This window comes from Pseudopipra pipra, chromosome 5 (genome assembly GCF_036250125.1).
Source record: "Pseudopipra pipra isolate bDixPip1 chromosome 5, bDixPip1.hap1, whole genome shotgun sequence".
In the NCBI taxonomy this organism is placed as follows: domain Eukaryota; kingdom Metazoa; phylum Chordata; class Aves; order Passeriformes; family Pipridae; genus Pseudopipra; species Pseudopipra pipra.
In genome coordinates this window covers 12056503-12081057 of record NC_087553.1, presented here as the reverse complement: position 1 = coordinate 12081057, position 24555 = coordinate 12056503, and the positions used below count along the sequence as shown (strand labels likewise).

At 41.2% G+C, this 24555-nt stretch overlaps 1 protein-coding gene across 10 annotated transcripts in view; it reads right to left on the bottom strand.

Moving 5' to 3' along the window:
* SOX5 (SRY-box transcription factor 5) overlaps positions 1-24555 on the bottom strand; it is a 300825-nt gene that overhangs the window by 6218 nt on the left and 270052 nt on the right. For all 10 annotated transcript variants that reach the window (XM_064654451.1, XM_064654448.1, XM_064654442.1 and 7 more), the window contains 3 exons: positions 10808-10916; positions 9765-9938; positions 2976-3192 (listed from right to left, as the gene is read on the bottom strand). In XM_064654451.1, coding sequence (XP_064510521.1) covers positions 2976-3192; positions 9765-9938; positions 10808-10916 — 500 coding nt within the window. The remainder of the gene's footprint in view (positions 1-2975; positions 3193-9764; positions 9939-10807; positions 10917-24555) is intronic.

Below are 24555 nucleotides of genomic sequence, written 5' to 3'. Positions count from 1 at the left end.
TCCATTCTTCGGACAGGACTAGACATAAAGGTAACACATTGCCAGCAGCAGAGATGGAGCAAGGACTGGGTAAATTGCACAGGAATGGGGAGGTGCTGTGGGAAAATACCAACGGATGAGGAGAAAGCAAGGCAGGACTCTCCAAAGAGACAATGCTTACTCCACATTCACTCAGAGACCTGGCTACTATTAGGGAGAGGAACATTGAGCTCTCTGGGGCCAGTATGGGTTTACAGGTTGATCACTGAAGGCCTCCCACTGGAATGTGATAGTTTCCACTGGGAGCGGCCCTTGTGAAAAGCAGGCTCTTTGAAGGAAGATGGATAAAATTGGGAAAAGGCAGACTTAAAACGGAAGCAGGCATTATTTAAAAATAAATAAAAAGCAAGCAAGCAACATAAGCATTTGAGAAAATCCTCTACAGGATGCCTTTATACAGCGTCTAAGCCTTGGAAACCTGTCTGCAGTAATGAAAGAAGAATTATTCCAGGCCACAGAAATTCCCTTTGCATCAAGAACACTGGCTGTGTTATACTAGTGTTTGTTTCCCTGAGAAGCTTCAGAGTCCCAACAAGCCTAGAGGTTTAAAATTCATGCTCCTTTTGTTTCCTTGCTGCATGAAGTAATTCCATTGCAGTAATACTCTTCAGTACATGCTGCACATTGTAATGTCATCAGCGGTGTGTCCATCTGCACTGAAAAGCCTTGCCACAGGAGACAGGGCAGAGTCTCTTGAGATGAACATTCTTAATTAAGAATGAAGCCCTCCCCTGTTCCCCTGCCTGCCTGTGCCCTGGCTGTACAGTAAGCCTCGCACAGTACAGTGATCCTGAAAGACTTTCCACTGCCAAACAGCTTTACATTTGTTTGGAATCGCTGCTGCATTTTCAGATACTTCCTGCCTGCCACTGGAGTGAGGCCTCCCTCCACACAGCCCTTATTTCTGTGTTCCTGAAACAAGTCAAAGTTGTCTCAGCTGAAGATACAGCTCTTAAAGTAGGGAGTGAATCTAATTTGCATTTTATTCTTAATTCAATAGGAAGACTTTTGTTTTCTGGAGTCAGCATTTCTGCAACAAGATTCAGCACACTTAAATTGCTTTTAATATTTAACAATAGGAACACTTTGCACTTAAATGGTGCTTTTCAGAGTGCTTTTCAAATATTAAATAATTTAAGAATGGTATTTTTCCACCTCTGTAGGATGTCCAGCCCAGAAGTTCTTGCAGCAGTCCTCAGATACTAATGTATAAGGGCTCTCAGCAGTCCAGTGAGGTGAGCTTGCCACGCTACCCACTGAAGATGAAGACACTGAGATAGGAAAGCACTAAAAAACACCCTTAAAAAGTCATTCCCATCGTGATGCCTTCAGCAGGCCCCAGTAGCCGGCACAGCCACAGCTCCTGTAAACCAAATCACTTACTGTGGTGCCCAGGCAGGAGCTGGGCTGCTGTTTAGAAGTTTGCCCTAAATGACCTGTATTGGGGGATGCAACAGATGGGGAACTAAAACCAGGAACGCAACTGTAGTGCCATGACTGCTGGCATCACACACCGACCCCCACTGCAGCCATGGGCCACTTTGTCAGTAGCTTCTATAGAGATTTCACCCCAGGTTCTATGCCCCTATGCCCCAGTGCAAATTATCTCCAGAAATGTCTTGATTTCAATGTCAGCCTTGTTTGGAAAGCTAAACAGTAAGCAGAATGTTACAAGGTTAATTTTTTTTCCCATGATGAGGCATGCATGTTAACCAGATAAGCAGTGTTTTGGGGGCTCTGTTGCCACCTATTCTTTTTCCAGAAGGCCCCCTCCTCTTTTTTTAATCTCTTGATGCCAAATGTTGGCTGACTTCCCTGTGTTTGTTTCAGTGCTTACCATTGGGATCACTGGACCTGCCAGCACCACAGGGTTAAGCAGCTCAAATTTCTCTGCTGAGCGGCTTATTATAACAATGCACACTGTAGCTGTTTTAAACACAGTCTGATGACACTTAGCAGTTGCTGGACAGATATTCTCTCCTTTATTGCTACTTCTAGCAATTAACTAGAGAGATGTGCTACTCGGTTAACTTTAAAAGGATTCAAAATTCAGATGAACAGAACACAAATTTCATTATTTCAGAGGGTTGCTCTTGTTGCTGCTTTCGCTCTTTTTAAAACCACTGTGTAGGTTTTTACTTTTCAGGGGTGAATATAGAAATACTGTGGAATATTTGATTACTTCCAATTCTTTTTGATCTGCTGCAGCCAAAACCAAGGAAGGTTTCCTTCTCTGCAGAAGGCAAATACATGCTACTCTTCTAGGCAGATATTAATCTAATCATATCAAACTGATCTATTACCTGTTTATCAGAACTGGTCTTCTTAAAATTTATGCTCAACACAAAGCATTTAGTTTACTGCTGTAAGACACTCCCTAGTATAACAAATGCTGTCACAACGAACAACGCAGACAACTTCATGCCTGATATGAATTAACTGAGCCAAGTCCCCATTCCAGCTCAAATAAAGTGTGTTCAGCAGTCCTTTCTGCAAACCACTTGTCACAGATCATACTGAATGCAAACTTGTAATTTTGGCTTTTGGATCACGAGGCACTACCACAGATTCATTCAGATATACTCTCTCAGGCCTCATAATAAAGTAATAGTTATAAGGCTTTATTATAGAAGACTTATGTTTCATTGGAAAATCTTAAGGGTTTTTTTTTTTTTCATGATCAGAGTGGAAACGAGACACTTGGCTGAGGCTTTAAGATGAGCATATAGCAGAGCCAACAAAAAGATCCCTAACTGCCTAACTTCCGCCTGGAACACGCTGTTATAAAGTTTAAGCTTCATTTTCTGCTGGCAATATCTAATGTTCCTGCCAATAAACGATAACATTTACCGCACTGAATGAACAATTCTCCCTGAATTTTTTAATTTTTTTTTTTTTTTAAATGAAAAGAGCAGTAGTTTTTAAAGGTCCCATACCCAACATTAAAATACTGCCTCATCTCCTGGCGTCTGTTGCGCATGATAGCCTTGTACTCGCCAATGCGTAGTTTTTTGCCATCTACAAGGCAGGTACGCTTCGGCCTTGGCTTGTATTTGTAGTCTGGGTATTTCTCCAGGTGCTGTTTGCTGAGTCGGGCCTGCTCCTCATAGTATGGCTGCTTCTCTAGGTTTGTCATAGCTTTCCAGCGAGATCCTGTCACCAAGGGAAAAAAAAATAAATTTTTAAAAAAAAAAAAAGAGATTCTACTCATCCCCAAACACTGAAAGGCAGAGAAACAAGTAGGTCACCCAGAACAAGATACCTACGGTCATATCGCTTTGGGCTGGGAATCTGTCAGAGCTTCTAGACAGGGGTCAGGTCTTGTTTGTATTTTACTGGTAAACCTCTTGGTTATGGCCAGGAGGCAGAGAGATGGCACTTGAATTTTTGACTTAATATTTTATTGAAATTTATCTACATTACAATGCCTTTCAGGTGGGAAGTAAAACCATTATCCTGATAATGGGCAATCCCTGACACTTTGTTTTAGAAAACAAAGTCGCATATTTTAGAGGAATGTCCAAAGACCCCTTAGATACACAGAGTCTGCTCTGCTACGTCCCCACATTTTTACTTGGCCATGGGCCTGTTTTCACCTCCTGTCCAGAGGAGGCACCACTCCTGTGCTGCCATCTAGTCACCATGATCCACCACGGCTGGATCAAGGCATGAACTTGGGACAGCTCATGTCCACAGCTTAACTGTTCGTGACAAACACAGGATCTTTCTGGCTTCCAGGTTTGTGAGAAGTAGAATAAAAAGTGATCGTAAATGCTATGCAGTCAGGTACAGGAGCCTGCAAAGAGCCTGAAGCAATGCCTCTAAAAGCTATAAACTATCCCATATGTCTCATCAGGGTTTTAACTCCAAGACCAAGTCCTGGGGAACGCTGCCAGCTCCAACTTATGGAATTTAGTGTGTGTCATGAAGGGAAGAGCACTGGGATACGGGCACAGCTCTGTGCAGAGTTGCACTACGGTTTCATTGCTGGCAGTCTTGTTTTCTGCCTATGTTAATGTGGATAATAGAGCTTAGGCATATAATGAGGACTTTGCAACTGTTTTTGAATACCTCCTGAAAGTTATAAACTCATATTTCTTAAAGGACATAAATATGAGAGCTAAAAGTAAAACTTCTTGAATCAGTTATCCTATTTTATTTTCCCATGAAATATGGAAGTGCTTCAGGCTAAGATACATTTCAAATAACAGGAATGATCCAAGCTGTGAAACATGTGGCCTAGAAGGAAAACTTTATTGGAAAATAGTCAATTTTCTCATTGGAAAAAAAGTTTGAATAGTTTGTCAATGTAATGGGTTCATAATGTCATATCTCATACTTGACTTTCTCTTGTTCTTCGTTTTTATGGTTACTCATACTGTACATAGCTCATGCTATTACTCAGGTTGGTCTTAGCTCACTGTGCCCCCAAGACTGGCAATATAGAGAGCACAGTTACCCCTTCCCGGGAAAGAAAACAGTTTTATTCACTCTAGAAAGGCCTCTTCTGATTACTGACACCATTTCCCCCATTGCTCTTTGAATCTTTTCTCCAGAAGCCCAAACTGCAGCATGGAATAAAGGGTTGGTAGAGCCTGACCTCGCACCTAGAGATAAGTGACTTGTAAACCAGCGACGCCTTCATTCTGAAGACAATGGACATCTCTTTCTTACCAAGCACTGATTTGGAGTCAAAACTGTCCTTTGTCATGATATTTACAACACATAACATGCAGAGATCCCCCAGCTAATCCTGGAATGGGAAGCAGTTTAATGACATTGTTATTAGCTTAGGCACAGCACCATACCAGCACGACTAGGTGGCTTCTAGGATTTGGACTGAAACTCCTGCACGGCTCTTCGTATGTCATACTGAGGTAGTGTCTGTACATGGGGATCTGTGGCTGTGCTCTGTATTACACAGAGCAGCAAAGCTCTGCGGACAGAATCGCAGTCAGCAGCCTTGTCTCCCGCAGAGAAATTATTCCAAGCTTTTTCTGGCAAAGAGAGCGGCTAGAAAAATTGACACCAACTTTCCACATACAGTACCTCCTAGATTTTGGGCTGAATGACACAGTGGTAAACATGTGGAGATTGCCAAAGCACTGCACACCTCCTAATGCTGCAGAAGATGGAAACATAGATCAGGCCTGTGTTGAACGATGTTAAGAATTCAGGATAAAACATGCAGGCTCCACTGGAAGATGCCCAGATGTGGTCCTGCTTTCAAATTCTACCTCACAGACACTGGCACACTGGTGTTTCAGCATACAAAGAAAATCATAGCAGTTAATCTAAAGCTAGAGTCCTCTAATCACAGACCTGCTGAAATCCTAGTGCCTTAGAAAACCTGCCCCAGCTTCTTTTCCTGCTGCTGAATCAGTTTTTATTTATGAATAGAAAAGTGGAAACCCTCAGTCTTTAAACAAATATTGACATTTGCTTTATATGCTGTGAACGGATCTGCAGTGTAGGAACTCAGACATATTCTGGGATAGACAGGTGGACAGAAAGGTAGAAACTGAAGGCAGTTGTTGCAGAATTGCCATGAAACTGCTCTATTCCAGCATGGTTCCTCTTCTGCTGTGTTAGTTCACTTGCTGCAATCCTACACTCAGATCTGGGCAGGCAGATTCCTACCTCTTAATGTGAAAAGATCTGTAAATAGTGGGTGAAGTTAGGCAAACACACAAGTCTTTGCAGGATCAGGGCCACAAAAAGTTAAATTTTGATGCATAATATTGGTACATACAGTTACACATACAATATTTATACATAAATGTCATTTGTCATGTTTTCCCTTCCCGATCTGCAAATTGAAAACAACAAAAATCCTGGCAGTTTCACCTTTCTTCCTAGAAAATTTTTAATAGCTGCCTTCTGCAGTGATACCTCCTCTTACTATGACTTCAGTGTTTTTACAAAATATACTAAATATAATTTACTAGTATGTTTTGAAGTATCATACATAATTAAACAAACAATGCCGTCAAATTTTAAAAAAGGGCACATTTTCTGTTGATAAACCCTTGTTATGTACATTTTATCATTTTCCCTTCTTAGTCACACACATAATCCAACCAGCTCTCTGACTGGTCTTAATCTGAAATTTTCAAAGTTTGAAGAATACATAACTCTGATCTTTGAATTTGAAGCCACAGCTCAAGCTATGAATGAGTACTGCCAATCAACATACTAAAACTGGTTAAGAATACCTTATGTTTGGATGAAATACATTTGTAATAGCTTTATCTTTCATTGTTTTATGTGTCTGTAAACACACACAGGCAGGCATGGGTACCTATGCACAATGCCAAACCCAAGCCCAAACAAGTTATGATCGAAGAATCTTGAAAAATCTCTCTTTTTAAGGGAAGATTTACACTCTTGGGTGAGCTTTCCGCTCACCATCTGTGTTGGAAAGCTTTGAGTGGGTCAAGTATGCAAGGCTTTCTCCTTGACTATGAAAACAAGAACCCGTTCCCCTCCCTGGATGAATACATAATGACAAGCAAGATTCTTGCACAATTCTCTCTGATCTGGTGGTTGAAATATTTAGGGGAAAAAAAACCCCCAAACATTTACAAGATTTCAGTACCAAGCATGGTTTCTGCCCCCAAAGTGAGGTAGGGCAGTTAGAGCTGTGCTCACACAGCTGTGTGTGACTGTGAACACACCTGGAGAGGGCAAATATTAGAACCCAGGGCAGAAATGAGATGCCCTCATGTATGCACAGACACTTGTGCTCAGGCACACACCTGAGCATATTCAGAGCTCTGCCTGCATGTTCAGAGCTCTGCTTATTGCTGATTTTAAGCCAAGTTTCTCTGATAAGAATTTTCAGCTGTTTGCAATATTCTCTAACTTTTAGTCCATCAGACTGACATTTTTCGATCTGAGTACCTGATTCAGGCTGATTTTATGTTTAATAAATACCCTCACATACACAAACATTTGTATAACGTATAGGTACGTGTATAGGTTTGTATTCACACACTTGCACATCCCGAGAGAATTTCTGAAGGCAGTGTTTAACTTCACTGTTTCCTAATATCTTCATGTAGATTTCTCAGTGAAATTAATTAAAATATTTACAAAGAGATCTAAACAATGCATTATTAAATTGATAGGGTCCAGCAGACCCACTTTAGCACTTTTTTAACAATTTACTAAAAAAAAATCATTATCCGCAAGTTTAAGTTGCAATGAACAGATGGATGACAAACGTATGCACAGATGAATTTAGTGACAAATCCGTGTATCTAATTTTTATGCTCAAAACATAATACCACAGTGTCAAACATAATCCCTAGAGAATTCTAGTGTTGGGAAGGGCACCTCCTCTCATTTTACTATAAAAATGACCCTCGATCAGTGAGAACTCTATCTAAGCTGCTCTCTGTGACAATGAGCTCTCTGACCTCAATGTGTAGCAGTACTGCCGGAAAAATGGGAAGGAAAAATTGTGGCTTTCTAATAAGGAGACTTTGATACCTGGCTGAACTGTAAGCTTCTAGTTGCTCACCCTACGCCAGTTAACAGACAGCTCCCTGCTGACTTCAAAAGACTGGCCTTTTGCAGTTGAGGGAAGACCTTTGTAACGTTTCTGTCAAGAAGGAAGACGTCAGGACATCCCTCCCCGTTGCAGAAGTAGAATGAAAAAATTAAATGTGATGCTGGAAAGAAACAGAAACATCATCTCTCACTGCCTCAGACCTTGCTTTTCCCCATATCTGGCAGCAAAACAGAAAGAGTTTGGAGTCAGCTATACTGTCTGTCACCTCAACAGGATCTGTAATGAATTTGCACATTTTACTCCAACTACTGTATATCTAATCAGAAAAAGATGTCCCCATATCTTCCTGATCTAGTGCCAAATAGTAAAAGGTGATTCCTTATGTTAACAATTTCAGCAGAATGGCTTATTAAAACCAGATTTTAGGGTATTATAAAATGCTTAGAAGCCCTTTAAAATGTCAACCAGGATCCCCAGAGACTGCGTAAAATGTCAGCCCAGCTCAAGCGCCTGTTTTAAGCAGAATGAATTAGCAGCGTGCTGTCGGAGGTTGTTATCCAAAACAATCAGTTAAGAGGGAAAACATCAAGCTCTCTTTGTACTTTCTATATGAAAAGGGCCATTCAGAATGATCTTGTAGATTTCTGAAGCTGATTATTTAAAAACAGGTTTAACCAGGTCTACTCTCAATTTAGAAACAGACCAAAACTATTACTGCCCTGTCCTCTGGCTAATCACATCATACACCTCTGACCAGTATAATCCCTTTTAACCAGTATAAGGTTATTTTACCATCAACATAACCAATTTAGCCTTCTAATCCTGTTCCCATAACTAATCTAATCATCTTGTGCCACCCTTTAAATCACGGGTTAATATCATCACATCTGCCATCCACAGCAATACATTCTGCCACTCCAACCAATTTATCTCATTTCCACTTGCCCCCTGCTAACTTTTCATAATACCACTCTCATCAACATAAGCCTCAAACCTCTGACCAGTCTAAACTCAGCCTATTTACCAGACCTGCAGCTGGTTAATGCTGCCATTACATTTCTTGAGTAGTCTGCAAAACCACTGAGACCTGCAGCCCAGGTAAACATGTTCTCTGCTTAGCCACTGGCCTGAGGGGTGCTTAGGTCCTGTAACAGTTTTTCTCAGTAAAAATTCAACATCTCTAATTTGGTCACAGATTATTTTTTTTTATTTTTTTTTTTCTCCAGAACAGTGATTCATGGGCCTCAGAGAGCCTTATTAGTCACCTGCTTTATCATTCAGCATGTCACAGAGGGGTGACTTTGGACAGAACATGGTACTGAGAATCTGAGCAAGTAGTGAAAAGCTGGAAGACTATGGCATGAGATTCAGTAGATGACATTCATCACAAATATTGCTTGGAATGTAAAGAGCAGAGGATATGGAAACTAGATCCAATGTTTCTTTTTTTCTTAATTTCAGGGTTCTTATCAGACTATGAGAGAATGAAAAACCACCCACTGTAGGAGAAGACTCAATTCGAGAACCTAAAGGTGCACAAGTCCATGGGACCTGCATGTCCATGGGTCCTGAGATGCATCTGCAGGTCCTGAGGGAACTGACAGGTGAACTGGGGTTACACTGTTGCTGGACAAGGGAAGAGTGACCAACGTCATCTACCTGGACTTGCACAAAGCATTTGACACTGTCCTACATGACACCCTTATCTCTAAACTGGGAAGACGTGGATTTGATTTATGGACCCCTTGGTGGATAAATAATTGGCTGGATGGTCACACTCAAAGAGTTGTGCTCAGCAGCTTGATGTCCAAGTGGAGACAGAAAGTTCTATGGCACAAATCAAACAGTGTAGTATGCTACCTCAGAGAAACTATATAGATGAAATATGTGGACAAATAAATGACAGCAATTATTTTGTGCTTGTTCAACAGCCTAATGAAATGAACTGGTTTTGTCTATTCAGTTCATGTTTTCAAACCAAAATTACCACTACAATCTCAGTAGTTACAAAGAGACAAGAAGATGTCAGGTTATGCTTAATGCATACTGCTGGGTAGCACAGTGGAAGCTCATATCACTGTTGTCCTTGGTGCAGTGATGAAGCTGCACAATAGAGAGACAACACTTCCGTTGTTTCAGGTGCTCGGCTCTATTAATTAAAAATATTTTTGAGTTTTGCTCTGAAAGAACAGTGCTCTATCACTCTTACCTAATATCTTGCTGATGTTGGAGTTGTGCATGTCAGGGAAGGCTTGAAGGATCTTCCTCCGTTCGTCTTTAGCCCACACCATGAATGCGTTCATTGGGCGTTTGATATGGGGTTCATTGCTACCACGCCCTCTGGATTCCCGATAAATTCGAGACTCTGAGACTCCTGCACTTCCTAAAAAGAAAGAGAAAAACATTCCCAGCTTGTTTTTCATTACGCAGCTACCTCTGCCTTTAGTAACCCATGTCAGGTGCTGCACATTCAATGAGTCCATGTTCATAATAGGTTAATGTTAAATACATTGTATATTGTCTAGTTTAATTATTCTGTTAATTCTGTGTCACATCATATAGACTTGATGAAGAGTTTAGACTGGTTTTTTTCAATACAAAGCATTAAACAGCTTTTCTAAAACATCTTTTACTGCTCAATAACATAAAGCCTATATTTATCAATGTAGATTTACTTTTTACTTTCTTCCTTTCTTGCTTAGAGAATGCATATGTTACCCATCTTCTACCTTTTCTGTGAGAGAAAGGGAGTAATATACGGCAACATCAAGCATTTCTTCTTAAGCAATTTTCTAACTAGCAAAAAAAACTTCCATATCTGCCTGCTTTTGTGCTGACATCTCCATAACAATATATGCAATAGCAGAGAAACAAACAAACATTATGCTTGCTTTATCAAACCAATAAAGTTCTCATAGATTCAGAGCACGCAACACTTATGGAGGATCAGGTCTATTATTCAGGGATTCCCTCTGTGATCTCACTTATAACACATATATTTGCCCTCTTTAGCCCCTTTTACTATGAGAAATACATTCTTGGTCCCTTCTCGAGACCTTCAGCATACAGAGGGAAGGTTAAAAATCAACCTCCAGACTTAAAACGCCCCATGATGAATCACTTTTTCCTGCCTTCTTTCGTAGCCGCTTATTGCTAACTGCTCACAGGCCTCCAAAGCACTTGGATTCTCCCCCAGATCCCGCTGATACGCACACACAAACCTGGAAATTAGGATAAGCCATTTGTACTGACCGTCAGAATCTCCGCTCATGTTGAAATCCATCATTGCGTGGCTAAACTTTCCGTCTTCGCTCTGTTTTACTGCCAACTGCTGAGTCAGGGTCTCCAGTGTTGTTTTGTCCTATATGGGCAAGATGACGGGATTTGGATCAGGAAAATAATTAAACATTGCAATCGCAAAGTTCATATGTAATTTAGAAGGTTGATAGGGAAGCTGGATAACCATTCACAACAGTTTACTGAGCCAGGTATTTAACAATACATAATAATGTTTTTTCTGGAAGAGATATGGTTGCAGACTCTACCGTAAAGTCCTTTTTAAAACTTGCTTATTAGCTGTGATGAGCAAACTCCATAGTGTTGAAAAGACTGGTTAGCTCAGCATGACAAAATTGGCTGCACATCTGAAGAATATTTCAACTCTCTATGTCCCTGGGACTGCAAAGCTGGATTCGAAGTTTAGATGATACACACTCTTTTGCAATGTATTTATTGTTTTACTCTATTTCCAGCCTGCAATCAAAGTGCAGGGACATGTGTGACTTTCCCTTTTTTTTTTTTTTTTTTTTTTTAAAGCTGTATTTTAGGAAGCAGCCCATAGGGAAAAAAAACACCCTGCAGTTCAAACTTATTCAGGCCTTGGGAAAGGGTCAGCCTGAATTAAGCGCGATACTTGGGCAGCAGTTTGTGTTCTCGTCCAGACTGTTTTGCCCAACCCTACTAACACCCCGTCCGTCATTCATCTAGTCAGAACTAACTGTGAACCCTGGATTGCAACAGGCTAGTGTGTGCTGCCAATTAATCTGTCAGGCTGCAGTGGTGTCTAAAGACATTGCCAGAACAACATGCCAGGCCCATTAATTCCAATGTTCTCTTCAAAACACCTCGCTTCCCCCTGAATTGTTTGACTTTACAAATACAAAGGTGTTCCATTTTCCAACTGTTTTTGTTTTCCCAATGACTTTTGCTCATAAACATTCTATCTTCCTGACAATCATATGTTTAAAAATAAATCTTTCAGGGAAGCAATACTAACATTTCAAAATGTTAGGCACTGTGCCTTTTGCAAAGCTAAGAAAATGACATGATACAGCATGATAATAAAGTGGCTCCAGTCGAAAAAATTCTTTTGAGTTTCTTCCTGAAAGAAAGATCACTGTTTCCTTGCTCTGTTCCACTCCTGATGACTTTAAAAGATCAATAAACTAAAAAAAACGTTCAGATTTCACATGGCATCCAGAGACTTCGCAACTTCTATGTAGCCTAATAATGTCACTGGGTTATGTTACAGAAGAAAACAGAACAGAGAACAATGCAAATACAGAAATGCTTCCTGCGATGTGATGTCCCTGCATCTGCAATTCAAAGAATGGTTCAAATTCATGAAAGTCATTGAAGAAAGATTTTCTCGAGAGTGTTAAAAACAAGGCTAATCTGCTCAACTTTGTATGCTCACAGAGCTTAGGGAATATGAGGTTAACTTTCCTACTCCTCACATTCATTTTTGTTGCAGATCCCTTTCGCACTCCTGGTGCTCTGTCTATACCCTGACGCATCACCAGGGGAAGTGTGCAAGATGAGTTATCCTCTTGGTTTTTTCAGGAAAAGCTCATGCAGCACAGTCAGCCTATCACAAGCAAAAGGGTTTCCATAACACTACCAGGCACAGAGATCCAGAAAGCTTGGAGAAGCTTCGAATAAGCACCTGAACTATTCAGGCATTTAGCTTTACCAAACTCTTTGATCTATTGGTTTTAACTTGGCTCGCATTTCCAAAGCAACCTGTCAGCAGTCAGAAAGTCAGGAGTAGGTTGACCTCGTACTTCTTCCAAATGGATCACAGATATATCATGGAAATCAACAGTTTTTCCTCAGGGGGAAAAAAAAATCTATTTACCATCAACTTCACAGTGCTAGAGTTCAGGAATTTTTATGTCAGAAATCATTTTAAAACGCTGCCACCAACCTAAAATGTAAAAGAACCTTTCCTCTTTTTGGGTATGTCAAGGGGGAGGGGAGTTATTCTGTTGCAGACTTTTCTGGAATCACGCATAAACCTCTTAGAGAAACAGAGCCGAGAGCGCAAAGGGTACAGGTTTAACAGCTTTTCCTTTATGCAGTAAACGCAGCTCTTGAAGTCAGAGGCAGTTACATTCAGAACCACACTCCGCCGACACGATCTGATTGAGTCTTAAGGTCAGCGAATACTCCGGCATGCTGTCTGCAAGGTACGCACCGCGTGCGGCTCGTTTATCAGAGTCTGACTTAACAAGCCTACAGATGCTCTGCCGCTATCCATCTTAGGCAAAGTTTTGCATTTTGAGGTACAGCCACATCAGATGAAGTGAGAGAGCACAGGCATGATGGAAGAGGGGCTGAGAGGGAATGCCAGATGAGTGCTGAGCTCCTGGGATGCTCTGCACGGCCCTGAGCTTGGAGATGGCTCTCCGGAGAACTGAAACATGGGTGAGTGGGGAGACCATCCTTCTAACACAGGGACAATTTTACTCCCTGCTGCTTCAATGTAGGGAATGACAACATAATTCAATCAGCAGTGATAAAGTGGCAGCTAAAAAGACCTTCTCCATGACGTTGCTGTTGAAACAGAGGAAGTCAAAGCAGTCAGTTGTACTTTTCTGTATTGATACTTAGAAATGTTTAAGTATAAAGGCATTAATAAGTCTGTTCTCTCCTGAGCCTCTGCAACTGCACTTTTCCTATGAGGAAAGGCTATGAGAGTTGGGACTGTTCAACAAGGAAAAGAGAAGGCTTTGCAGTGACCTAATTGTGGCCTTCCAGTACCTGAAGGGAGCCTACAAAAAAGATGGAGAGAGACAATTTAGAAGGGCCTGAAGTGACAAGACAAAGGGGAATGGCTTCAAACTGAGAGAGAGTAGGTTTAGATTGGATATTAGGAAGAAATTCTTTACTGTGAGGGTGGTGAGGCACTGGCACAGGTTGCCCAGAGAAACTGTGGATGTCCCATCCCTGGAAGTGTTCAAGGACAGTTTAAATGGAGCTCTGAGCAACCTGGTCTAGCGGAAGATGTCCCTGCTCATGGCAGGGGAGTTGCAAATAGATGATCTTTAAGATCCCTTCCAACCTAAGCATTAAAAGAAAAAAAACAAACATCAAAAACCATCCACCCAAAACCCCCCAAAAAACAGAATTAGGAGAGCAGAAAGAGATCAGCAACACCCTGGCAGGATGCAAAAGCCTGACAATACATAAGCAGCATTGTGATTTCATGCCCTATGCTCTTTCCATTAAACACCCTGCAGCTTATTTTCCCCAATTCTGACGTACAGAAACACTTTTATAATTACAAAATATTCAAAAGGGGCTAAGCAACATTCCCATGTTGTTTTGCTTGAAAGCAGTTGGTTGATGACTTACTGCTTTTCTTTTGATGGAAGCATCTCCTTACCTTTCCTACAGAGTCTTCCAGTTTATGGAGGAAGTATTTATGGAACCTCCAAAGAAACAAAGGAGAAACTTTTTTCTTCCCTGATCCCAAATAAACTGGTAACCTGCTGATATTGCTATCCCAGCCTCCTCTCACAAAACATAGAAAAGTTTGTGTTGGAAGAGACCTTAAAGATCAACTAGTTCCAACTCCCCCAACATGGACACCTACATAAGAACTTCAGAGAAGAATTTCACAATGATTTAAAGTTTATATAAAACTAGGATCTATTTATGATCACTATCTTAATTCAACAGCAAATTACACGTCCTCAAAACTGCCACCACTCCACTGTGTAAAGCTGAGGCACCATCCAGTGATAACAGGTGGGTTCAGAAGAACACCCCTTTGCTTCAGGTATGAAATGCTATTTACCCTGTGTAAAATGCACAAGTCACATCTACTGCAGCCTAGCACCAATATTTACAGAGAGAGCAGGCAACGTTGGTCCAAACCTAGGAAAGTGGTGTGAAGAATTGCTTGTGAGACCCACCAAAAATCAGACAGGACAAAGCAGTGAAAACAAACACCAAGGAACACTTCTGCTCTTGCAGGAGAATAAACACAGGAATCTCGCTAAAGATGACGTGATTATTTTCCTTCTAAATTTCTGAATTTTGTACCAGACCTCAGAAGGCTGAAAGACATCCTATAAACATCTTTTTTCTCTATGAAGGACTTCAGCAGAAGTGAAATGTCTATCCTAATGGTCATTTCTATTGGATTGTGGGAGAGGCTCTCTGCAGGGGCAGCAAGAACTCTGTTGACTGGATCATTTAAAATTCTAATGGGCAAACCAGAGAAGATAATACTGTAGAGAGCAATCAAACCCACAATAGCCCAATTGTTCAAAGTATAAACAGAGAGGTTTCATCAATAGCCACAGTGTGATGAGAAGTTCCTAAAACTTTATTAATCAAAGAAATTCATCTGTCAGAGAAGACTGATTTGTACCACAGCTCCTAGAAATGTTCTAATTATATTTAAAAGAACAATGAAAAACACATACACACATGGAATGTGTCATGTAGAAAAAAATATATAAAAAATGACTAAGCACCACAAGTCAGACTCAGTTTTGTGGTCAGCTGCAAAAGTTACTTGGCTCTCTGTCACGGATAGCTGTCATAGTTTAACAAAACATTGATCTAAAAATGACAAGAACTTGGTTGCAGTCTCTTTCATAGAAGAAACATAAAACAAGAAGAGTCAAAACATATGTAGAACAGCCTGACCATGTTTGCCAGAACTCCTCCCACTACTACACAAGAGTGAAGCAAAACCTTGGAAGGTCTGAGAAATAAAGACATTCTGATATATTTACCTACTCCCCTCCAGCCTCACCGCTCCCATCTTGTACTGGATCATGGTACCAATGCTCAGGGTGCACCTGAGACCACGAACACGCCTCCACTCCTGAAGGACTCCACAGTTCTTCCAGAATACTGTGAACGCTGGGCATATGGCAATGGATCCCTCCTCCCCCTCTTTGAGACATCCTTTTGGCTGGGGTATTTGGCAAGCACTGACGGTACTCTGAACTCCGTTAGAATTGTATTTTGGCAAGAGCCGTTTTTCCAATTGCATAATTCAAGGTTAGCAGCTCCACTGAAGCAGTCCACTCTTCACTTTGCTACTCCCCCCACCCTACCCCCATTTCCCCTGACAGGAATATTTTTCCTCTCAGTTTGATGCCTGCAGAGAAACAGCCAGTGTGGAATTCCAGAGGAGGAGTGCTCAGGAGCATCACTTCACATTCCTGCTTTTCTTATCTCAAGTGAACTGAAAGGCCAAATGCATTTTTAGGGGAGCTCATGGGTTCTTGCACCTCAGAATTACAAACACACTGATGAACTGAGTGCCTGCTACCTTTGTTCCCTTCAGTGTCAATACATAAAAAGAAACAGATGGTTGCCTGCTACTGTCCTTTTCAGTGTTCCATTCCCCCCCCTCCATCCCCGCCAAGTACAGTTTGTCCAGCTATTTATCGTCCTGCTCTGTGGGAAAAATTCACACATCTAAACTCTAAAGGTGGAATTTTCAAATAGATTGAGATTTGATAAGCTAGTTTTTATCTTTGATTGCTGAGCAGGGCCTGTGACAGCATCTGATGTGGTTCGCTGTGCAGAAGCAGATGTCTCTCCTCAGCAAGGCCCAGTAAATATCAACCATTCTGACACATACCTTGGTCAATATGCACCAAATCTTAAAGTACTGGGCAGATTAGCTGCTATGATCCGGCAATAAAAGTTCACTTTATGACAGAAAAACATATTTAATTATCAGACGCACTGGTGGCGCCAGGTGTTATCCGTTCAACATCGTGGTATTTTCCTTAGCTCTCCAAGAAGGTGAAGAGTCTTATCCTACATCTGACAAGAGCAAAGACTTTGTAAAAGCAATTTTTCTGTGCAATTCCTCTGCCTCTTGCAATAATAAACATCAGAATAGCTTGAGTTATAAAATCTTCATCCACAGCCTTTCAAGATGTGGAAAACATGAGGTAGGCAGGCATTACGGATGACAGGGAGCTGGAAGAACTTAGAGGAACCACTGGCAATGGAAACAGGTGCGCCCAGAGGTTTGCCTATAATGAATTATTTGCAGTCAGACACTACTCTTGCATATTAATGTCATGGTACTTCAAAACAGGTACTGTGCCCACTCTCTATGCCCCAGTCCAAACCATGTTACAGCCCAGATCCCGTTACACCTATAACTGTTTTAAGAGACTTTCCAGCTTTTTTTTCCGAGGGATCTTCTATTTAGATTTGGGTTTTTCTGTGTAGAAGATCACCTTGCCCAAGCATTCTTCACTCATCGGTAATTAACCAAAAAAATTTCACAAAGAAAGGCAGGATTATTAACTCTGTCTATGAGATGGGAAACTGAGTCACACATTATGTGACTTGCCAAGGGTTCCTTAGTAAGACTGGTAGTTTTAGGAACTGAAACTAGCACTCTTGAATGTTATAAAAAAACTTATAATCTCAAATTTATAATTTCTCTGTTAGTGTGGAATTGTGACTCTTGCTGATGGCACATGCTAACAGGGAGAGCAAAATAAAATAAAAGAGAAGTTACAGATCCACCATTGCAATGGACCTTGCTTAAGTAACGCTTGCAGGGTTGTAAAACTCATAAAAAGCACATGCATAAAATGATAAAATAGAGTGAGACTTTCAAATGTTGACTCAGTAATTGTTAAACCCCTTCTGGCTGCACAATTTTATAGTCTTCTACTGTACTAATGAAAAGGGAAGAAACAACAAAGAAGGGTTTTAGCCTTCCAATTATATAAACTCTGTGGACCACCAAAGAAGATGAAAGATTATTTATAATGTCACAGCAAGTTATCATTTGGGAGATTTTTTTTGTTGTTGTTGCATCAAAGTTGAGTATGAAGAAACAATGCATTCACTACCCCCTCAGCTCTTTCAGTCTTGCTTATCTGAGATCTCTCTTTTTCATGGAATAATCCACCCACATAACCTAAAAGCACCATTAGAAGCAAGAAAATAAAAGAAAATTCTTTGGTTTTGGCTCTTCCTGATTTTATGGTACTTCTTTCAAAATTATGACATTCAGTCTTAATTGGGGCTACATCACTTGGTAAAGGAACGCTATCTTTCGGTTTACAGTACATATTAAAATCCATATTGCTTTAATACCATGTAGAAATCACTGCATCTGAATTGAACCCATATGAATTGGTATATGGGCCCAGTAGAGAGGTTCCCTATGAGGTGTCATAGGGAAAAACTGAGGTGGATCAAGAAGACCCAGCTGTTTAGCTACTCTGCTCTCAGGAACAGACACCCAATCACAGGGAGAATTTGCTGAAATTTATACAGTCTTTTTCTTTGCTGTGCATTGTGGACATAGGTCTTTGGTTTCTAATAAGGGCTCTCAAGTACCTTTGAAAGCACCAAAATCATGACAGAGTCCACTGAAACAAAAAGCAGAAAATCCTCAATAATTTGGCAGGTGTCAGGTCCCTAAGATTATTTCTTTTTAATCCTTTATTTGAAAAAGAATGACTTCCTCAGTAAAATATATTAATTAGCTTGGGAATAAACTGATGGGAAGTAGCAATTCTAGAGTACACTGAGGTCCAGCTTTTCTTTGGTTATGAGCTCTGAGAGATAGTGCATGCCAGGACTTCCACATGAAAATGCAGGTAGGACTTACCCTGTCCATTACTTTAAAGAAGAAATAAAATGGAAAGAGAAAGCGAAACAGAAAAGTTTTCACAGCGTAGGCATAGGCACTGACCTCAATCAGATCCAGCTGTAATCTGCTCACTGCCAATAGGTTAAGAGTTACAAGACCCAGTTTCTCATCCAGACTGTTTCCCGGGCTGACATGGTCTGTAACTTTATGTTGATATGAATTGTTCAGTTGCTGCACCTTAGATTCCTGAACTCTACAGGATGGAGATGGTGACATTTTCCCACCATCGTGAAGAGTTTCGAGACCTCTGGATGAAATCTGCCATGTAAATTTTAACCAAGGATTTCACAGCAAGTCAGAAAGCTGGTACAGCTGATCAGTGAGGAAAGAAAGCATTAACTGGGGAAGAGAGTTGGCACACCAAGAATGAAACAAGATGAATATCACAACCCATGCAGGATATCCTGGGAAGGAGGGTCTACACGCACGCAAAGAGAAAAGCAAGAACACAGTCTCTGCTTTCCTGGCAACTGTCTAATGAACAATGGGTGACTCAACTGCATAGCTGCAATACAGCCATACAGACTATTCCATTTTTCCATAGAAGGTATTCAAATTATGAAGTCTGCTGTATCTTTGCTACATTTCTTCCAGCCCTAACGAAGTCAACATACTATCTAGGCTACTGCCTAACAAAGAAACCAACACGGTTTTCTAGTCATGAAGTAAGGTTTAGCTTATCTACTCCCCAGCATCAGCATCAATACAATTAAAGGTAAAATTCAGCATCCCCCAAAGACTCTAGAGGCTGTTTGTCACTCAGCTAAGTGAACACCTGCATACTGGGACAGGCAGATGCCCCAGAAGACTGTACCACCTGCAGAAAACACAGGCTGATCCCTCAAGAGACTAAATGGACACAGTTTACCGAAGAACCAAGCCCAGCCTCTGTTGCACTAAACAGAGGTACTGCCCTGATGCTGGTGCCCATGACTGCATTGAAAGCCCTAGTGATTGGAGGCATGTGATTATGTAAAAACAATAATAAAAAAAAAAAATCTCAGGAAGCAATTAGCTCTCATGGCTGTAGGGCACAGCTTGGAACTTAAACCCAAGGACTCACAAAGCTGAAAAGTCATAACAAGAACTCTAAATCAATTGTATGTTTTTTTTTCAGGAGGAAGTTGATCCATCTTTATTGGGCTTAATAAAATTTCCACTACGGTATAAACAGCTGCAGTCCTCCCTGATCCACAGTAGGCTGTGAATGTTTCCAATCTCTGCCTTCTGGAGTGAAAGAAGACTTAAATTCCCATTCAGACTTCAGCAGCAGCTGCAACCATCCAGGGCTCTTCCCTTGCCTCTTTTCCTGCTGTTTTCCTTGACTTCAGTGGAAGTTTCACACACACATCTGTGGGCAGAATCTGTCCCTCCCTCTGTATGTTTTTATTAGCTAACCCTGCCCTGCCATAGCAATGCAATAAAGACACACATAAATATACAAACTTAATCTTTTTTTTGAAAAATGTATCTGGGCATTTACTAAATGATGGTCAATCAGGAGAGAAAAAAATAGCGTTTTAAAATAAAGAGCTAAAATCCTTGGGGGAATAAAAAAATTGTTCATTGCAGAATCTCCCCCTCCTGTGCGTAGGCACTTGCTAACTGAGAGTAGTGGCACTGTGACAAAAGTAGCAAAACCAAAGGCAGGCTTTACTAAAAGAAAAAGGGGGAGGGGAATTCTTCCACTGGCCATCTGTGAAAACAAGGCATGTGGCCATTAAATGCAGAGGCTGTAAATATAAATATACACAAGCTCCACAAGGCAAATGGCAAAAAATGGGGGAAGGTCGGGGATAGACAGATAAACTCCCAGCTGAAGTAAATCAAAATGTTTAATGATTAGTGCTGGGTAAACCCAATTTTGATCTTTGTAGTGTGCAAGCTTGACCTGTGTTTTGTATTAAACTGGAGAAAAGTTTCAGGAGAGATGACAATGGGTACAGTAGTCTTGTTGAACAGGATTCCTGGACCATCAGTTGTTGATGCTGCTGATTGGGCTTACTGAAAGGCTGACATCCCCAGTGACGGATGGGTGGTGACATAATACCTGCTTGCCTTCTTGTTTTGAAAGCTGTCTGCTCCATGTTGATAGCATTAACAAAGAGAACTGCAACCTGCACACAAGGATTTCTGCTGGCGAAGAACCTCAGCAAAGCAAAACTAAGAGGATGACAGGGAAAGGGGTAATAAGAGGGGGATAGATAGTTGTTAGGATAACACGTTAACTTTCGTGTTGTGGGACTCGAAAAGACCATTGTCTGCAAGAGACTTCCTGGTCCCCACACTGTATAATAATTATTGCAAAAGGATCTCTGCTCACGCTGCAAGAAGAGAACAAAAATATTACACTGATCATCTTTCCTAATGTTTTACAGGTCAGTGAGGAATAGAGTGGGCTACAAATTACAGGACATATCTATTAGCAGTCTGCTGAACTTGCAGGGATAAGTGTGCATGTATGTAATGTCTGTGGATAACACAGCCTCTGCTAGTCATTCAGAATGCAAAAGTATTTTTCCAGTAAAATACTACAGAGATTATGAAAATGGGGCAGGTTTCAATTCTTGCAAAGTGATTCGGTGCAGAGCCTCTGGACTTATTTCCAAGGGGTTTCTCCTGTTTGGGAAGCCTGGCTTGTGCCAGGTCCCAGTTTCAATCATTACTACTTATTCCAGTCTGACCCACAGTCTCTCAGTGTCTGCAGCAAGTACAGGGTCAGAGTCTGTTTTACCAACCCTTCTCTTCTCTTTTCTTTTCCTTCCTGCCCTTCTCTCCTTCAGTTTTCTCTTGACTTTCTAGTTCAAATCTAACCACTGGGGGAAGAAAAAAAATGTTATTGAAGTACAATTCTCTACTGCAAGAGAAATTTAAATCCCCTGTGTTAAACCAGCTACTCCTTATGCCTTTAGTAAAGTGAGCTCCAGTGTTTTATTTCTCAAAGGCAGCAGGATCTGCGGGTGTGAGATTCTTATTATCCCACTCCTCCCCAAGGGGAGAGCAGGGACAGAATTCATTTCAGCTCAGCAGATCACAGCAGTTTCTTAAGAGTTAACTCTGCTATCCCCATCCATCAGGCAGCCAGTGAGGCATCAGGAAGGAATGATGGATGTAAAATTATTACAGGGCTGCCACCCGATATACTTACTGCCATTTGTAACTAACGCTGGAACTGACACACTTTTTTCATTATTAAACATCCACATTAAGTCAACATTGGTCACTGTCATTTCATGTTTGGCACTCTCTTAAGGGGAAGAGGGAGAGTTGGGGGTGGGATTGGGGAGGATGGTGGGAGGAGGGGTGAGTGGGAATGGGAGGGAAGACATTCTGAACCCAGTGTTCCATAAGCATGAGTAATAAAAAGGCTCCTGCTTACAATGCTGGAATAAATATTGTTACAAATAGCTCTTTAGTTACAGCCCAGCAGACAAGTACATGTCAGAGCCTTTTAAAAGGACACACTCCAAGCTGTAACAGGGAGAAGTTGTATCACAGGTTAAGAAACACTTAGCACAGGAGGTGTGGGTAATGGGATGTACTCAGCTCAGAGGGCGACTGCATCCCTGCACATCTGAAACGCTTGTGTGGCTGTGTCCTTACACAGCTGCCCAAGCTGGCAGCACCCTCACCAGCACGCACCAGCATTCAGAAATCAGGACCTGTGTTTGTACCAGCCTATACACTGACACACGCTCAAGTACCTGCCTTGTGTGCCCCCTTCCTCCTTTTGCAGTTACCAGTGCCTGAGAGTCTGACTGCAGTCAGAGAATTACTGGCTAGCGCAGTGCATGTTTGTGTTGTGCATCCCTGAAGGAGTGCACTGTAGGCTTGGATGCATGCACACACATGCTGGCTCTTTGTGTTTGTGTACAACTCCTTTGCAGAGGAACAGGCAGCTTTGGGGCTGAACAGATAGGCCAGAGATCACTTGCTGACGCTGCCTGTTGTGCTGTTTATACCAGCTGACAACCTGCACTCTAAGCTACATGTATAATAGGTAACATTGTTTATGTATAGTACATATCAAGCTATAATTAACTGTAGATGACAATTACAAATAAAACTATGCTCCCGGGTTTCCAAGAAACCAGAAAAACATATACACACACACACACGTCTCATTTATACACCAAAATGTTTCCAAGAAAAGTAATGTAAAAATATGTTTTATTGCATTTGCAATTAAAATAGGTTTTAGTAAAATCCATGTTCATCACGATGCTCATAGTTTTTACTGTAATCCTCTGAAAATCAAATCTGTCAAGATGGTCCAAGTTGGATGCCCATAAAGTGACTCACCCAAATCATCTTAGCCATTTAAAAAAATCTTCTCTTATTTATGACTCCTTTTATACAGTTTCTCTATAATTCCACAAAATTCCTGTCTGACTACTGCCTTAGCTGGCATGTCTGGCTGTCCATGGGGATCAACCCATCTGGGAACACAAGCAAGATAACAGGTCATGTACATGTGAATGAAAAGCCCCAAGAGCTTTAACAGAGACTCGCAGAGGCGATTTTTAGCCTCAAACCTGCCCAGCTACCCTTGGTAGAAAAATCCCTACCAATCCCTACCATATACATGTTAAGAACTGCACAGAGCCCACCTCCACTGGTAGGCTGTAGTAGCATGCATGCAACAAAAAGCTCAAGAGGTCTCAAAAAAATCCAGAAATACACTAGCCACTTCCACAAAGAAGGGAGAAAATTTTGGGATTGCTCCAGATGGGTTGTTGCCTTTAAAGACTGAGGTTGCTCTACAGGAAGGAGAGTCTTTCTTCTGCATGTAACTACAGGTTTAATGTAAATTTCTACATTGTGCCCACGAACACATAGATAAAATTTTTAATTCCATCCCCCATCTAAAAAATCTCCCAGTCAGGAAGTGATCAGCAAGCAAACACGATGTCCCAAAAGGTCGGGGGGCTGCCTCTAAGTCCTGTGGCAGGAGCTTGAGCTTCTGAAAGGGAAACCTTCAGTGCTAACACTGCAGCTCTATTTCTCAGTACCCACCTTCCCAACTATCTCATTTTCTTCCTTTGAAAACAAGGAAAACCAGAATAAAATTTAATTCAAAAGAAGTCCTATATCAAACAGACACAAACTTCAGAGAAGTTGGTGTGTTTGTCTGGATCTGAACTTCAGAGCTGGCTAGTCAGTGGAGAGCCTAGAGCATAAAAGAGGAAGGAGAACAAGTATCTAAACTTTACATACTATGTCCTTCCTCTCTGGGGTCAAATGCAAGAGACAGATCAGAAGACCCTACAAGTTAAAAAGTGCTTAGTGGCTTAAGTGGTCACCTCAGCAACTTAAATGCCATTATAGTCTAGCAGGGCTCAGACTTGGCTCTGTCCTTTCCCATCTTCACTTTAAAAACAGAGAAAATTAAAGAAAATTGAATAAAATTAATCATGGAATCACAGAATCAATTAGGTTGGAAAAGACCTCTGAGATCATCAAGTCCAAATCAGCGAGCCTCAATAAAGTTTTGGCATTAATTTTATTAAAACACACAAAGCATACAGTTGCTGTAGAAAAATTTTCAATTGAGCAAACAATTTTTTCTTCCCGCTACCTTCTAAAAGAACTCGTCTCTGCTCTCCACGAGCCCACCAGGAGGCATGAATTAGAGAGGAAAATAAACTTCAACTGGGGTTGAGGGTGAGAAGTGAAAACAGAAGGCTAAGGAGGATCCCAAGAATAGGAAAGTAACGGAATAAAGTGAATGCAGATGGTTCCACTCCTGTTACTTAATCAAAAGGCTGTGCAGAGTCACTAGAGCCAGCATAAAGTCATGTGTTAGAACAACAGCTGATCTGTATTAAAGAAGATTAACTCGCAATGCCATGGTGGAGGGCCTGGGATTATTTTATGTGCTTCCACTGCCGAACAAGCCGTCAGCACAATTACTGCCCTCCGATGTGAATGACTGATCTGTAACCACAGCTAAACAGCATGCTGCTTAGGGGCCTGGGTGCTTCATGAAGATGAATTTCCATACCATCAAAGTGCTTTTAATGGGCTTCCTGATCCAACCACAAGGCCTGCTTTGCAAGTA